Source organism: Gasterosteus aculeatus, chromosome 7 (genome assembly GCF_964276395.1).
Source record: "Gasterosteus aculeatus chromosome 7, fGasAcu3.hap1.1, whole genome shotgun sequence".
Classification (NCBI taxonomy): domain Eukaryota; kingdom Metazoa; phylum Chordata; class Actinopteri; order Perciformes; family Gasterosteidae; genus Gasterosteus; species Gasterosteus aculeatus.
Window position 1 is genome coordinate 24,503,843 of NC_135694.1, and position 16,359 is coordinate 24,520,201.

At 40.4% G+C, this 16,359-nt stretch overlaps 1 protein-coding gene across 1 annotated transcript; it reads left to right on the forward strand.

Annotated features, from left to right (window-relative positions):
• Positions 1-10,762: 10,762 nt before the first annotated feature.
• On the forward strand, positions 10,763-16,063 carry LOC120822992 (uncharacterized). The gene is made up of 7 exons (XM_040183023.2): positions 10,763-10,935; positions 11,165-11,503; positions 11,936-12,045; positions 12,190-12,346; positions 14,159-14,608; positions 15,062-15,170; positions 15,302-16,063. Exons 1-7 carry the CDS (start codon positions 10,854-10,856, stop codon positions 15,423-15,425), a joined length of 1,371 nt encoding a protein of 456 aa, XP_040038957.2. The 5' UTR covers positions 10,763-10,853; the 3' UTR covers positions 15,426-16,063.
• The last annotated feature ends 296 nt before the right edge of the window (positions 16,064-16,359 follow it).

A 16,359-nucleotide genomic window follows, 5' to 3' on the forward strand; every position in this document is an offset into this window, starting at 1 on the left:
TTTATTTTTAGCGTTATTATGAAAATACAAAGTCGTAAATACAAACTTTGCAGGTGTAGTATTCATCCTTGCACTGGGAGGGAAATTACAACAAATTGCCTCAGAAACTCAGCGGTCACACACTGGCGGCAGGAAACCCTTAATCCCAGACATAGCTTTAGGCAGCAACATGATTTGTTACGCATTCGTCCTTATTTAACTGTGACTTTCAGTTCTACAGCTGAACAATGTCATTTGTAAAATGAAAGAATGGATTGCAAAAATCTGAATCAATAACACATGATTTTGCATCCACTCAAGTTGGTCTCACTTCTCCCTTTTATATTATCTCCTTTGCTTCTTTGGTAAGTTTTTTATTCTTAAAACAAAGAATAATTAATACCGGCATTAGTGAGCCATAAATGACAATAAATACCAGTAATTTTATGGCGTGAACGTGGGTGGTCATGAAGCTTGGTTGTGCACCTCAGAACTCAAGAAATTAACTTGTCACAAATAGTTCACCAATAAAGGCAATGCTTTCATGTTAGAAGCCACATTTGTTTTCAGATACTTTGGAAACTTGAGGTCTTAAAAAAATATATATGTTAATATAGTTTGCGGACAAAAGAAATATCCTCTTGCAGGATATTAAACCTCAGTTTGTTTATAATGCAGTTACTACAAGACTTGTTTCTTTATAGGCGTTGTTCAAAGGAAATGAAGTATTAAATGAATGGGATATGAGTGAGGGTTTATTGTGGAGGTTGTTTCATAGCTGTTTTTTCTCCAGTTACACTCTGCTTTTGATTCTCCACATCTCATTTCCTTTGTACTTCCACTGGTGTATAAATAATAACGTAACTAACGGTGCATTGAGAATAACCGCCTCGCTGCACGCGGGGAGATTTCATAACATCTCCAGGGGCTTGCACTACGGTGACAAGCGCTATGGTGCCAAGCCTTAGGACAACCGAAGCTTTGGGCTAATTCAGACAGACACTCATGTTGGCTTTGGAAAAATAAATCAGGTTTTTAGATCTCAACTCCCACGATGACTGCTCTGGATGAAATAATTATTCTGTTAACGCGTCTTTCATTGTCGGCAGCTCACATGAACAGACGTTTCGCGTCCACATTGAGCCACGTCTGTCACGGCTGTCAAACTATCAAGCTTCACGATTTATTCTGCTATCAAGCTTTTTGATTATGCATCGTCTGACTGATGTGCTAATCTCGCGTTCGTCTGGCTGTCATTCCTAATTTGACCAGATGGTATTGGTAAGTTTTGACCAGAAATTAACAGTAAAACAAAACATCTGGGGTTCACCGAGGGTTCCCTCCCACTACTTCACCCCAAACATCACACCGTTTTAAAAGAAATGAATTATCTCCGTTGCCATTACAGTAGTTACATATGTGAGCTCTGATGAGATGATGAGTAATCATTCTGCAGCAGCTGTGAGCGCTTCTGAATTTTCATTCGAGTTCGCTTATCCGACCGAGGAGTTGCTGAAATGGCTTTTTGGAGTGAAGAAATCGACGGGCTGCAGGAATGCCCTTACATGAAAGATACATGTCACATAATTAAAAGTTTAAAGTGTGGGACCCTGATGGATTTCTGGCCTCCCAAAGACCACAGACTGCATTCAAAGCGTTTGCTAGTTTGACTGTGGGATCTAATTAGAATGGGGGATAGAGTGAAGGGTCTCTGCACAAGTAAAAGAGACGCGTCTGTTGGACCATATCAAAGCGCTTGGTTCATGTCTCTGTCTGTCTCTCTTTTGTATAACATTTTTTTACTGATGCCTCAGTCCAAAATTATACACAGCAGAAAATGAATCTTCTTTCTTCAGGCAAAATAAATTCGAAGGGACACTTGTCCTTGAGACTGATAAGTCTATAGATTTAAGAGTATAGCTTCCTGTTATTTGACTACATCACTTATATAAAACTGTACTAATCCCAAGTGGAACAATTCCCACCTTACGGTTTATACGACCAGCAGAGCAGTAGCAGAGAAAGTCAATGAATGTTCTCACAGACAGCCTTTATTTTAGTCAGTCTCACAGGTCTTTTTGCACACGCACTGTAACAACAATGAATTAGAAGTGAGAGATTTTTTGATGTCAGTCAAGCCAAGGAAAAGAGAGCTAAACCTCTTGCAGTGTAGTCTGGGTCTGCAGTTGCCCTTATTATATTTTGGGACACATGATTTCCTGGACCACTGAATGAATCCGATGTCTCTAACGGCAGATACAACCTTCTCAAGTGTCAAGGAGCTTCGTGTCTTCCAGTATTTATGCCCCAAAGATGACCGTGAACATAAATTAAAGTAGCAAAGTGTGTGTGTGTGTTTTCACATAAAAAGAGAGGCATTTATTTGGTTGCACTCAGTTAACCCAGTATTTTATTGAGGAGGAAGATTAGATCGAGTCCTTCCGGAACAGCGTCGCTGAGTACATTTGGGATTGCAGTGCAACAGCAACCTCCTGTCACAACAATTATTGTCCCAAGAAGCTCCGGTGACAACAAAACCAAAACACAACTGCACAGTAATCTAGGCAGAGGATGGAAGATGGTAATATAAAGGAGCTTATTTGTGGATCCACGAGAGCCAATTGTGTCGGACTGAATGCAGAGGAGTTCTCACTGGATATAAATATGAATCATACCTGTCTCCAGGTAACAACATTATTGTATGCACAAGTAATCTGTTTTTCCAAAAACCTTCCATTTTATTCTGTAGCAATGGGGTGCAAAGAAAGTGCCACATTTTCCAGACTCTTTTCATATTTAAATATTTAGCCAAGGCCATGATATTTCCATAATGTTAATCTCCTTGAATGAACACATAAGATATTTGAGTCATGCCCTATATTGTTGTTGAGCAATTTCACCTTGATACGTTTCAGAGAGAGTTTTGCAGACAGATTTCAGATGTAGAGTTTGGGAATTTTATGCATTCATCATAACTATTTAGTCCTTGTGTTGATAAAACAAAATGCAGGTGGCATCATTTCTTTCATTCACAAGGATCTGTATATCTTTTGGTTATTTCTGTCTTTTTCTGCGGCAAACACATGATGATTTTAGTGGCCAACTATAAAGCCTGCATCTAGTAAATGCTTGATAAAAATGACAATCTCCTATTATACACTTAAAAATTTGACCCGTATTTGCTTTACTTTAGGTTATAAATCCATTTATTTATGGTGAGGACAGCCTCTGGAACATTTTTATGTACCGTACCAGTCAAAGGTTTGGACACGCATTCTCATTGAATTGATTGAGAATATGTGTCCATCCCTTTGTTTCAACCACGACAGTTATTAAAGATTGAAACGCCCCCCCCCCCCCCCTTCATATATATTTTATCAAGGAAACCACATTGGTCTGTGGAATCCGCATCTTCTCCTTTAATTATGCATAGTTGCATCCTCCCTGTGTCCGCACGTTGCATTGACGTAGAGCCTACACTTCAAATAAAGAAGCCAATTAACCAGCTGGGAGTGAGGATGCACATACTATGACCACGCCATTCCTCAGTGTGTGCACATGCCGCTGCTTTAGCTGCTGTGCTTCGCAAGACAAATAACTTGCTGTTTGCTTTTTTACCAGAGCTGTAGTTGCATAGCAGGCTTGATGTGGGCAGAGAAGTGAGGCAGAGGTCCTGGTTTGTGTTACCGAGATGACTCATGTGTAAACGTCTCCTCTTCCTGTTTGCTGTCTCTGGTGGGTCAGTAAAAAAGAAGAGACTTATCTTTATAAATAACTTCAAACCAGAGCATTGAAGTTTTTGGTTCAGAGTGAAATTTCTGCAATTAGTATTGGAGGGATTGCCATGGAATAAAGTACAAACATCCATGTCCTACTCAGGATGAAGTGTATTCATCTGTTTCTCACTTTTAATCTCAGCCAAAAAAAACCCACCTCCGAATACCTGCAAATACTAATTATACCTGTTGTTTTGTTTTCAATGGCAGTTATAAATGTCTTCATGCTAAACTAAGCTGGCAAACACGATTATATTAAACATTTGGACATCAGCATTCCTAGTATGAGCATGTGACGGTGCAGACATTGTCATTTAGCTCAAAGTACTACTAAATTTGCAGTTGTGCTAACATGACTGTTAAGAAGGGAGACAAACCCCTGACTCCGTTGGAATACGTTTTTGAATAAGTTTGTAATACGTTTTGCTACCTGGAAATGTACCTTTATTTTCTCTAAATAAATTAGGGGATTAACTTCAAGTCACAACTAAGTTAGTCCCCAGTGTTAACAAATACACAGCGCGATTGTTTGAGCCATCTTTAAACTGGCACAATTTCGTTTTTTATGCCGATTTGTCACGTACCGCTTCGAAGTGTCCTACTTTCACCGCCAACTGCTGCACAACTTATTCAACAGCTGCCAGGACAAGATCGGCCAAAATGCTGTCTTTCAATAAATACAGAAGAAAGAGATATTGGGTGGAAGAAACGAGACAGCCTGAGGGTATGTATGTTTGTGCAGATAGGGAACCCCCTGATACTGACTAACCCAATCCAGTTAACAGTTTAACTTTGATAGCTGAGTTTATATTTAAAGCATAACGTAGAGAAAGCTCCCCTTTCTCTAGCTGTGTTGAGAGGTTTTGGTGCAGTGTAGCTTAGGTCGGCAGCTGAGGCGTGAAGTCAGCGCGGGAGCTGACAACTGTGGATACGAGACAATGTCACGGGGACACGAGTAGAACTTTTTTTCCTTTCTTTCTTCTAACATTAGGTTTGCCGGAGGGCCCAATGGGGCGAACTTCCATGGTTGAATTTTGCCACGAATTTGTTACGAAGACAACGTATAACCGCTGCTTGAAAAGCTCTGCTGGACAACGCTACAATGCTGGCCTAGAGGCAGAAGTACATCATGTAAATCGCCCTGCAATCTTGCTGGCATCAGAAATATTGCAAAAGAAGCGGCCGGAGTAATGCCCTTGCTTCCTGCACTGCATTAAAAATACAGCTGTCCAGACTCAAATAGCCTTTTAGCAGGGAATTGAAGTATTATGATTAAACACAAACACAATAAAATTGCCTAATGGAATGCCTCCCACTACATCTGCGTTTTGCCGTGCAATTATTCTGCTAAATGCTCTGAACAAACTATTGCTTGGCGGAAGATTCATTACTTGTTTTCAATCAATTATTGTATTGCATATTTTGTGTGTCTATTTACTGAAACATAGACATATATAGCATTTTATGAAAGCAATAAGCTTTGCCATGCTTAACGGTTTGTGGCTAAGTGTTATTTCATATACAGTTGTCTTTTTGCAATAAGTATTTATCATTTGCTGATCTACGTATAGTGGTACATTTCAAGCCAGGTTGGTACAAAACGCTCCTGCCCGATCAATCACAAAGTCATGTGGACATGATCATTTTAACACCTGACCTAAATATGTTATTGTATTTGGTAGCTTTTTTTCAGCCACTCAAAAGTTTGACAGTAACAAGAATTACATTTAAAAATATCCACCTATTAGATACTGATGTTGTAGCATAGTAACCAGCCCCAAATGATTTACTAATTTTTTCTTCTTTGTTATCATTTTGACTTTTACATTAACATTTTATATCAAACTAAATGAAAACTGAAATGATGAGAGGATGTAAATTTATACTCTTAAAGCTGCTCGGAAGTTGTGAAGAAAGTAAATGCAAGGGTCCATCCTTCAGGCCTTTTGGAGCTGGGGTGGAGATAATCACAGTGACTATAGGGAGTGGCGGAGGGGGGGGGTGGGGGGGGGGTCAAGTGAAATTAGCCGCATGGATAATGAATCATGTCTCAATGTGACTCCGTTACGCGGCGCAAACACAGCAGCACCTTCTGTCACTCCGAACACAGCTGCCTGGTTGGCTCTCTGCCGTCAAAGTGGACCAGAGAAACATCCCAGTGCTTCGTTTTGCAAACAGCATAATAACAAGGAAGCCTTTACATCTCCACTACTAACTAAAAACTAAAACATTTTTCTCATTACTGGTTACGGGGAATGGTGTTAATAGCACAAACATTCAAGTAATTTATTTAAGGTAACTATCTTGTTTACCAAAACTTCACCCCAAAAGTTTGTATGTACAAAAATAAATGATAAAGGATCATCTATTTTCTATTTTCTCTAAAGTGGCTCATTATTTTGCATTTGTCTCAATTTCTTCCTCTGTTCCTACATTTAGGTTTGAGTATAAATGGGTAAGACCAGTTCCAATAATTTAGACAAAACAGGGCATAAAAGTGTGTAATGTAAATACTGAAGGATATTTGGGATTGTTGTGGCGGTATAAAGGATCTTGCCCTTCATTTAAGCAGTGTTATGAACCAATTTGCTTCATTTCCCTTTATTTCATTTAGAAATGGACATTTACAAGGCATCTGACTTTAGTCCGATGCATACTGAAATATACAGACGGCCCTGATGTGACACAAAACAATTGTGCGCCACGTGCATCGTTTTCAGCACTCACAATGTTTACACGAGCATGTCAAATGAACCGCTCTCTGCAAAAAAGAGCCGTGTTACTACAGAGAGGATTGTTAAGAACATAATGTGTTTTTGTCATATTGCTGTTGTGTTAAGAAGAGCCACCACTCTTCTCGTTTCAATTGTTGCAGCGCTATACTAAAACACATGCTGCTGCTAATGCCTCTACACGCTGAAACCCTACCGGAGCACATCAAGGGACAACAGAACGGCACCACAGTGGGAGCCAACTCGGCCGTATTGGAAGACAAAAGCTGGAGGGCAGCTGTTTGCATGCCCTCAAAAAACACATGAAAGTGTGCAGCCAAACACACACACACACACACACACACACATACACACACACACTTATATACACAGATTTTTAATTTCAGCCAAGCAATGCGCAAAATCTCGTCACATATCATTGTGAATGAAGACAGCCAAACTAACCCTCCCAGAGAAAACCGTCACACACAAGTTGTGTGTGTGTTGAATCCACGGGGAATCATGCTTTGTATCTGTAACTTTGCAAAGGGAAACTTTTGTTACATGAGTCCACAAGGTCCTTACGCGAAGACCTGGGTTCTGCTTTGCTTGTAGACGCCACAACACCTTTTATACCGGATTCTGACAGGAGCCAACTATAAGCTAATAATTCTGACCATTAGGAATTTAAAACAAACATTCACTTTTTTTTTGATAAAAGGGATCAGAGAAAGCAGGACTGCAGAGGGGACCGATCAGAAAAAGTTCAGGTTGGAGTGAGGGGATTGAACACAAGATGGAGCTGCATACATCACCATAGGAGACTGCAAGATGCCTTTTAGACTGCTGATAACTACAGTCAACAACAGATTTTCCCAAACTATTTGTGCTGTCGCACAGATCTGTGTAAATTCATGAGACAGTAAAAGGAAAAGGAAACCATGTCTTTATCCCGTCGGGGGGAGTAAACGGAAATGAAATGGAATTACGATGAACAAGAGAATTGAAAGGTTTTCACCGGGAGGAAAACCCACTAGAAGCTGTTGTTCAGCGTCACAAGATCAAAGAACAATTTTAGATATACCCTAAATAAACTCCTCATCGTCACTGAATGTGGCTGCCATTCCTTGTGTGTTGTGCAAAATAAAGGGAGTGGGGGAGGGCGGGGGGGCGGCATTTCTACATTTAAAATCCTACATGGCCAACTCATTCAGTGTATTCACCCTCTGTACTTTGTTTTATAGAGATCTTTTATTCATGTCGAGGGGAGGATTTGGTTATTATCGTCTCTAAGGTGACATTTTGATGGCTTTTATAGAGCACTGATTTGCTCTGCGGCTATAGACAATAGAGCTTGTCTAAGTGCAGTTTTTCTGTCAGCAAATGGAGTGAGCTATTGTGAAAATGGACGAGAAAAAATGGAGTAACTTCAAACTGAAATGAAGTTTTTCTGTTGCGTAAACTATAACGATAACTAAATCAAGCATGTTCAAGTCAAGTCACCACAGATATTGCTGCATTTTTAGAGTTTTGTCTTTTGTTAATGAAAAGGTCCGCAGGCGTCAAACTACATGATGGTTACTTATTTTGAACGGGCCAGAGGAGCTCATATCATGGATGTAATTGATAACATACGGCAACAAAACCAGCTTATGATGATAATGAATAATAACCCCTTTAATCTAACCCCGCGGTGCATTCAGTAATAATATATTCACACTGTGTACTACATGCCTACACATTATTTCACTGTTCACTACACAGTTTGTGATGTTGTTTGTGTCATTTTGTTCTTTTAGGGGTTTTTTTGAGTGAAGAATGTACACGTATTTTGTTTTTTCTTATCCCACCTTACACCTCCATGCACTGTGTACCATCCTGACAAGTTATAGAACATCATTTTATCCAACACAATGGCTCTCTCAATTTGTCTCTACCTCCCTCGCTCACTCACTCTCCCTCCGACTCCAGACTCTCTCAGAAATTGTCACATTTTCAGAAGGTTGTTCAAAGTTATGGATTTGTTAGCCTCCGCTGTGCTTGTTGTTTGTACCCATCCATTTATTCTTTGAAAGGACAATTGAACATTTGAACAACGAAATATTGGGAGAGGAAGACTACAGGACACGGATAAATGTGATTGTGAACACATTTGTTGTAAATGTGTGCTTTTAAAAAGCTAAAGGCAAAGGCTTACCCCAAAATAACAGACCCCCCCAAATATTGGATCGATTGCCGTTTGTACAGACGTTCATGGTCTCCAGAGGATGGAGCCCGATAACTTTCCCTGACTTCCCAATTGGCAACACCATGAGCTCAATATCTAAATTGGTCTAGTACGTTAATACATGGCATTGATTTAACAGCAAAACTTCTGCCTCCCTTCAGCCTCAGCTTTAAGTTCTCTTTCATACTAATTAGGAAATATTCAAATGTCACCATGTTATTGTTCGTCTGTCCGCATAATGATGTTAGCATTCGGCTCGATGCACATTCAGCCAAAGCTGTCCTACAGCTGTTTGACAATCAACGACACCGTTACAATATCCCACATAACTCATGGAATTACATTTTAAATAGCGACTTTCAAACTATCGAGTCATTTCAGTGAGCCGACGGTGTACACACAGTAGCTATGCTAAATAATAAAAAACACAACCCTGTGACCCACGATCTATGAAGAAAAAAAACTAATCTGTGCTGTGTGTGTCAGGTTATCCAATCGAGCCGATTTTCACACACTGCTCGGCTGCGACATAATAGGTAACACAGGCCCCTGAAACAGTTTGAACGTAATAGTAACCAGTAACAATCATATGTCAGCATATATATATATATATATATATAGCATTCAACATTCACTATTTCATCTGGGAGAATTGAGAGTTTGAAAATAGTAAAAGTTCCACTTTGTTTTTTGTTAGATTTTTCACACGTAGTCTTTTCATCGACTGCTTTGCGGTCAAACAATCTGTGCAACAGACTCAAGTTTTAATAATTAATTGCCTCTAAAAACCACCCGTTCGGAGAGCTAACATTGTAAAACAGAGCAGTGAACGAGGATAAATGAGCAGTGCAGGATATGTGTACGTGCCTCACACACTCCTTAGAGGTTGGCGGACACAGAACGCGCACAACCCACGCGTTGATGCAAATGTCTTTGTCACATTTGTGATGAGGTGCAAAATGTGGCAAAATACGCTTTGTTTCCAACATTATTCGCGGGTCGTTGAATGGAAAAGTCACAACGATGATACATTCTGTCACAAATCCTCAAGATTTCTAAGGCTCCCCGGGGAAGTGATTGTGACCTTTTCACAGAGAGCAACTCCGCGGGGTCTCGTCACACTTTGATAACAGACGGAAAGAATAATGACACGGATGTTCATTTGGATAGTAGTCACTCTTCTAAGCCCTAATTAAAAGTAATGAAGGTCATAAACAGAATAAGGCTGTAAAGTCATTACTCATCCTAATGCGTGGGGTCCAAAGGGAATATTCATGATATATGAAGGGTTTATAATACGGGGCGGTGATAGGAGGAATTAAAGATGGACACGCTGTTAGGATAACAGCATTTTGTGATACTATTGCCAGTAAATGCAGCTTTCTTCTTGATTGACTAATGAAATAAATACTGTTACCATCATTATTGAAAACATTACCACCCAATCATCAGATAAGTATATCAAAAGGTTAAGCTTTTATCCCAAGTGAAATTCTGTCAGCTGCAGGATAAACATTCCATTTAAAAAATGTAATTTATGCAAGTCCAGTGTTCAATGTCTGGCAGGAGAGATGTTACTCGTCTCTGAAGAATAAAGAGCTTTCTATAACTTCTGCTCTGAGACATTAAACCACAAACCAGCACAGAGGGCAAACAGTGTCAGCTAAATGCAATGCAAGTTAATGTCATACAAGACACATTTTTAAAATATAGCATTATTAGCATATTGTATTATTATCTTATGCAAGCTACTGGCTCCCCTTGAAAAGAAGGTGAACCAAATGAGGGAAAATAAAGAGCTAAACCGAAACCGACGTGAACATACTGCTGGTGTGTGTATGGTTTGTGCCCCAAATAATCTACTTTTATTTTTATTAATTTTCTCATGAAGACGTTGTACTAAATCAAACTGACGGTTCTCACAATTAACTGCATCCTGTAGAATTTAAAAAAGTAAACAATGACAAGCGTTGAGAAGATTTACTTCTATTGCAACTATCTGCTTTGCACAGGAGGTGTTCACCGCAAAGCTGCAGCGCTACACTTTTGTCTCACTTCCTGCTGTCTCCGTCTCTCCACCCCGCTCGTTGACCACAGTTCGACAGTCTACTCTTTCTGTGTCGGCCGACTCCCTCGGCGGATTTAGCCCGATTGATAGTAATGAGTTTAGGGCGCTCAGACATGGTTGGAGTTGCCCTGGGAACGGCCTTCTCCCTCCTGCTCCTTGCCTCAATAACACAAGGTAATCCTACACATGTGCTCTTCCCATGTCATGTAATATACCGGCAACTATGCGATACTCCCCATGGGTTGGAAATCGGTACTGGCTCGTGGTGTGACAAGTTCTCTCAATACAATGCTGTGATTGTGTCCGCCTGCATCCCAGCGGACTGCGGTCTGTAATACCAACATCAAATTGCAAGTGGATTATGTCTCCTCACTTCTCCATCGCTATCTGATTTGCTCGACAGGGCACCAGGATTTTGAAATATTCCATCATGAAAAGATCGAAGCAGTACTGGGCCAGAACGTTACGTTGCCATGCACCGTAAAAAGCAGTTCTACTGTCGCGATTGTCAATATCGAATGGAGAAAGAAACAACATGAAGACACAAAGCTGGCTGTGTACACCCCAGTTCATGGACTCAATCTAATTTGGCCTAACATCACTATGCAGATCGAGAACAACTCGATGGGCTCCCATCTTCAACTTTACGGAGTGACAACGCAGGACAGTGGTATCTACATTTGTCAGATTTCAAGTTTTCCTCATGGCTCCTCCTCGAGAGAAACAGTGCTCGAGATCGAAGGTAAGACGGCGGCAGGTACACGCTAAGCCGCACCTGCTCAACACAACTAGACAATGTAAGACAGAGCTGCTCAGTAACTTTCCATCTTAATGTCCCCTTGATGTCCCCATGTTGCCCCTGATTGCATCACGCCTCTGCCAATCTCATATTTTCTTCTGAGCTACTGTGTGTAATAATTGCAAAGACATGTCTAAAGGCTTTGTTCTCCATGCTTTTCATCCCTCCATTTAGCTCACTCCGTTTTTCATTTAGCAGTCTAATGACGCAGGCACAATTCACTCGCACCTTCTATCGAGCTGAAGCTTAACCGAAGCGTTGGTATAAACAATAGAGGCAGAAGAGGCTTTTCATGTGTCCTACATCTGACATATTGATTTTGATATTTTATACAAGTTGTCAATCCTTATCAATCTTCAATTTCCTCTCTATTAGATGACGTTGATATTACTTGTGATGAGGATAGCGCAGTCGAGGTCCATGCTGGAGAAAATGTGACCATTAAGTGCCAACTGTTCCCTGATGCAAAGTACAAGTGGACCAAGGTATTGTAAGAAATCTCATTATTGAATTTATATCATCGAGAATCAATATGATGAGATTAACTGACATCAAAACATATAATACACACAAAACATCTGTATTAAGAAAGGTATTAATACACGGCACATGATCTTGTTCTTCCCTAGAATAAGGCGCTGGTGTCAGACAGCGACTCCCTGGAGCTCTGGTTTGTGGCTGATGCTCACGCAGGGGTTTATGCACTGACCGTCAACATAGGAAACAAGACTGTGCATAAAGAGTTTGTCATCACGGTGCTGACAGCAACCACAAGCACCAGGACGGGTGAGCCTCTCCATTTCTATGCAGTTATTTCACGTTCAATTTGAGTGTTTCCGCAGAGCGGGATGAACAATCTAGCAGAGGAGAGAGCCCAAGAGAATGACTGAATGACATCATAAACTGCACTGGACCAAAGAATACTTGACTTTTATTATCTAGCGGCACTCGCTCAATTTAATCATTTAATTGGCTGAAAGTAAAAGGGAGAGATTCAAAAGGATTGCCTGCCATGTTTTTGAGGACACACCAGTGACTATACAGAGTATGCTGGGAGCTGCACGACTTTACAGGTGGAACAGTTTACTTTATTTAAATTATTTAATTTAAAGTGGAAAATTTAGGTGAATATTGTACTAAGCTAAACTAAAACAATAGTTATAGTTTTAGATTGTAAAAGAAAAAAATAATACTACACTGAAGGGCCTTCAGTTGCCTGTGTTCAACAGGAAAATGATACTCAACTTTCTTCCTTCTCTTCCTGTCTTCGTGTTTTCTCAACCTGTACCAAAATAAAAAAAGCGCAAGCCACACATACGTCAAAGTCACTTCCTGCTCTCTCCTTCTGTCTACTCAAACCGCACGAAGAAACACAGCAGCCTCAGCGACAGTCTTTGAATCACTACACGGGGAAAGAGCACAACCTGTCGGACATGGAGGAGTACTGCAGCTCAAATGAAAGCTTGAAAAATAATGTATTGTGTAATGTATTTGATCACAATGCAGCGCAACATTTTTACTTAATTATTCCCCTGAATGAAGGATAAGCGGCTTATGAAGATGACTGACTACTTAATTATTCATGGATCATTCAACGTGGATCTGTCCTGACGTAAATTAGGAGGGTAGAAAACGTATAGTGACAATTTACGCACAATAGATTATTTTAGACATTAATTAAGGCTACATCCACACTAATACATTTTTGTTAGTTAGTTAGTTACAGAAAATACAGTTTAATTTGGGTATTATAGTATTGTATAGTATTGGGGTCTTCACATGAAATGTAGTACTTTAATTGTCCTCTGGTTAAGCCCATCCAGTGTACATGTAGCAAAATATATAGGCTACTGCATTTTAAAATGGAAATAGTGTGCACAGACTACACCAAACTATTGAATTAAATTGGTTATTCATTCCCACAGCTTTGCCGCCTGAATCCGTGCCCAAGGTTTCACAGTCGTGGTTCTTAAATAATCCCTATTGATTATGCACCGAGTGGCCTCTTAAATGCCAACTCTGTCCATGTTTTAATCATGTAGAACTGTGTACTGGGTATTTCAAAGTTTTTTTAGTTCCACTTCCACGTTCAACTTTCAAATGTGAAGCTTGTTGAGGAAATTGTCCAACGCGTCCAACAAAAACCAGGTTGCAACATAGAAATTATTTTACCAGAAGTTAAGTGCTGGAATATTTCTTAGCAGGTAGAAATTGCAAGTTGCGACTTTAGGAAATAACTGTAGCTGCTTAAAAAAATGTTCCAGAACATTATTGGACTCCTTTTACTCCTATAAAAAAATCAGTTTCACATTTCTGCCTGTTTTAGATTAAACAAACCATAACCTTTAGAGTTTCTTATAGGCAGATTGTCAATAAACTGTTTTGATTCTTTATTCTTAAGCAGCCATATGTTTATTCCCCAAAATATGCCAATTACTTGAAGGCCGCTAACACGCACAGTTTCCCGGCTGCAGTTTTCCATGTCAGGTATTACTCTTTTTGACACGGTGGAGCTCTGAGAAAGAAGGTCGACAACATCAGAACAGTGCAGGTGACGCTTGCTCACAGCATATTTATTCCATGTTTTTCTACTTTCAGATCTTGAGGCGGTCACGTCACAGTCTAATTCCACCGAGGAGGGTTGGATGGAATCAGCAGCCGGCGGCCTTACCACATCACCGACCACCGCCCGGTCAAACACTGACCCCGGTGTTACTCAGGCCGTAAAGACGAGCGCTGAAATAAAAGATGTCACGGCTGCAGAGGACGTGACCTCTTTTACAAATTCCACACACGAGGGTGTGACGGCATCCCCCGCCACTCACAATCATCCCTACGTCCTCAACAACTCCACCGACCAGGAGCTACACACAACTCACAATTTTACCACATTCGCTCTTCCTGACCGCAATCTGTCCACCACATTGAGTCACAGTGATGAGGTTTTCGGATCAACACACGAGACAAAGAATGAGTCGGTGGAAGACGGCCGTGGTCCCGCCCCAACTCTGAACACCGGGAGCACGACAGGGGTTGTTGAGAATGAAGGTGATAATTAGCATTTCTCACACACAAGCACATTTGATTGAAAAGAAAACAATACAAAAAACGTTTAAAAATAGCAAGTAATTACAGAGAACAGCACTAATTGCACCCAGATCCTCCTAAGAAAGAAAAAAAAACAGCCACAGCTCCTTTGATTACCCCGTCTCTTCCCTCATCCACAAATAAACGCTGGACACATTCCAGTTTTACCCGCCTGAGGCTAGATGCATTTTAACAAGGTATGAATCTCAATAGAGAGAAGAGTGCAACTTGCTGAGCAGGAGGTCGGCGAGACACGCTTCTCTGCTTACAGGCAAAAAGGCTTTGTAGCCTTGAATGGAATATTTGTTGGAATCTGCAGGTTTTAGCAGAGCAAGCTGAACGATATCTTAGAAAAATATATTTTGCTGTGGACCAAAATGAACCCATTTCCCCTCCCTGAATTTTGATCCTCAGGTACTGGGGGCGCGAAGAGTCATCTGATGTTGTTGGTAATTATTGTTCCAGTCCTGGTGTTGATAGCCGCCGTTGGCTTCCTCTACTTCAGACAAAAACAGAATGAGAGGTAAAACTATCCATGCAAGTACCCTCTACACCTGCTAATATATCAGTATTATTTATTATTCATGTGTCCATTTTTGGATACAACTAACGTTCTAGCAAAGGCACAAGTTAATATTCATGCTCTCTGTGCAGGTTTAATCTACCGCCTCCGTTCAAACCTCCTCCTCCTCCAGTCAAGTACACAGCTGCAAGACCCCGCGAGGTCTCGACACACCCTTTTGCCACTTCAAGGTGCAACTCTGTGACTCAAGTTTAAGATATAAAACCAAATGATTGTTAAAGCATAATGCAAATCTATTGCCAATGACAGTTGATACATTGAATGTGCGCTGTATCCTAATTTGGTTACATGCAGAATTACAAAATGCATCACCTGCAGGTATAGAAAGTGAAAAATGCAGCTATGACAGAGGCAATTGTGCAAATGTGGGCTTTGCCCTCAGGGGAGTCGTATTCTTTTGTAAACAAAGTTGCGTAAATATTCCCCATTTTTCTCCAACTTCAAAATAAAAGTTTAATTTAACCCTGGGGAGCTGTGGCTCAGGGGGGAATAGATCTTTAAATCAGAAGCAACAGGACTCTTAACGCCTAGTTGCCCCTCGAAGGCTTCGTCCATGGTAAAAGAATGTGCGTGAAGGGTTGGTTAGTGGTGATGGGCTCCTTGCATGGTAGTCCTTGCCTTAAATGGGTGTGAATGGGGGAATGACATTTAATGTTAATGTTAAATGAGCATGGCAGGGAAAGTGTTTGTGTTATTTACCTTCTTTTGCCGTATTCTTGCAATATTCTATATGAATTATTGTGTCTTTCTAAGCTTCAAAATTGTATGCTGCAATAAATAAACATTATATTTTCATGAAATAAAGAATTAAACATTATTTTTCCATAAAACAACACTGCAATCGTTAGTTTCCACTTCTTTCTTTTGTCACTCATAGCTAGGATTTAGGTTTTCTTGTCCAAATGTCCTGTGACTCTTCTCACTTTTTGTAGCGGTATTTAAATAGACGACCACTGTTGTCCACATACCGCAGAGTGACCAAAAACCACATGGTCTAACACATTACATCCACCTGATACCATCACACACAGCACTGGAAATGTTAATATAGCTTTTCATATTTTTCAGTATTTACACGGTTTATCATTTTATTTTATCTATTTTATTCTTGTCGGTAGACCACACAAAG

Bases quoted from the DNA above. Each gene is read 5' to 3' on its own strand.
- LOC120822992 (XM_040183023.2), top strand. From the start codon at position 10,854: ATGAGTTTAGGGCGCTCAGACATGGTTGGAGTTGCCCTGGGAACGGCC. The intron at 11,504-11,935 runs GTAAGACGGCGG...CCTCTCTATTAG, and splicing joins AACAGTGCTCGAGATCGAAG to ATGACGTTGATATTACTTGT. The intron at 12,046-12,189 runs GTATTGTAAGAA...GTTCTTCCCTAG, and splicing joins CAAAGTACAAGTGGACCAAG to AATAAGGCGCTGGTGTCAGA.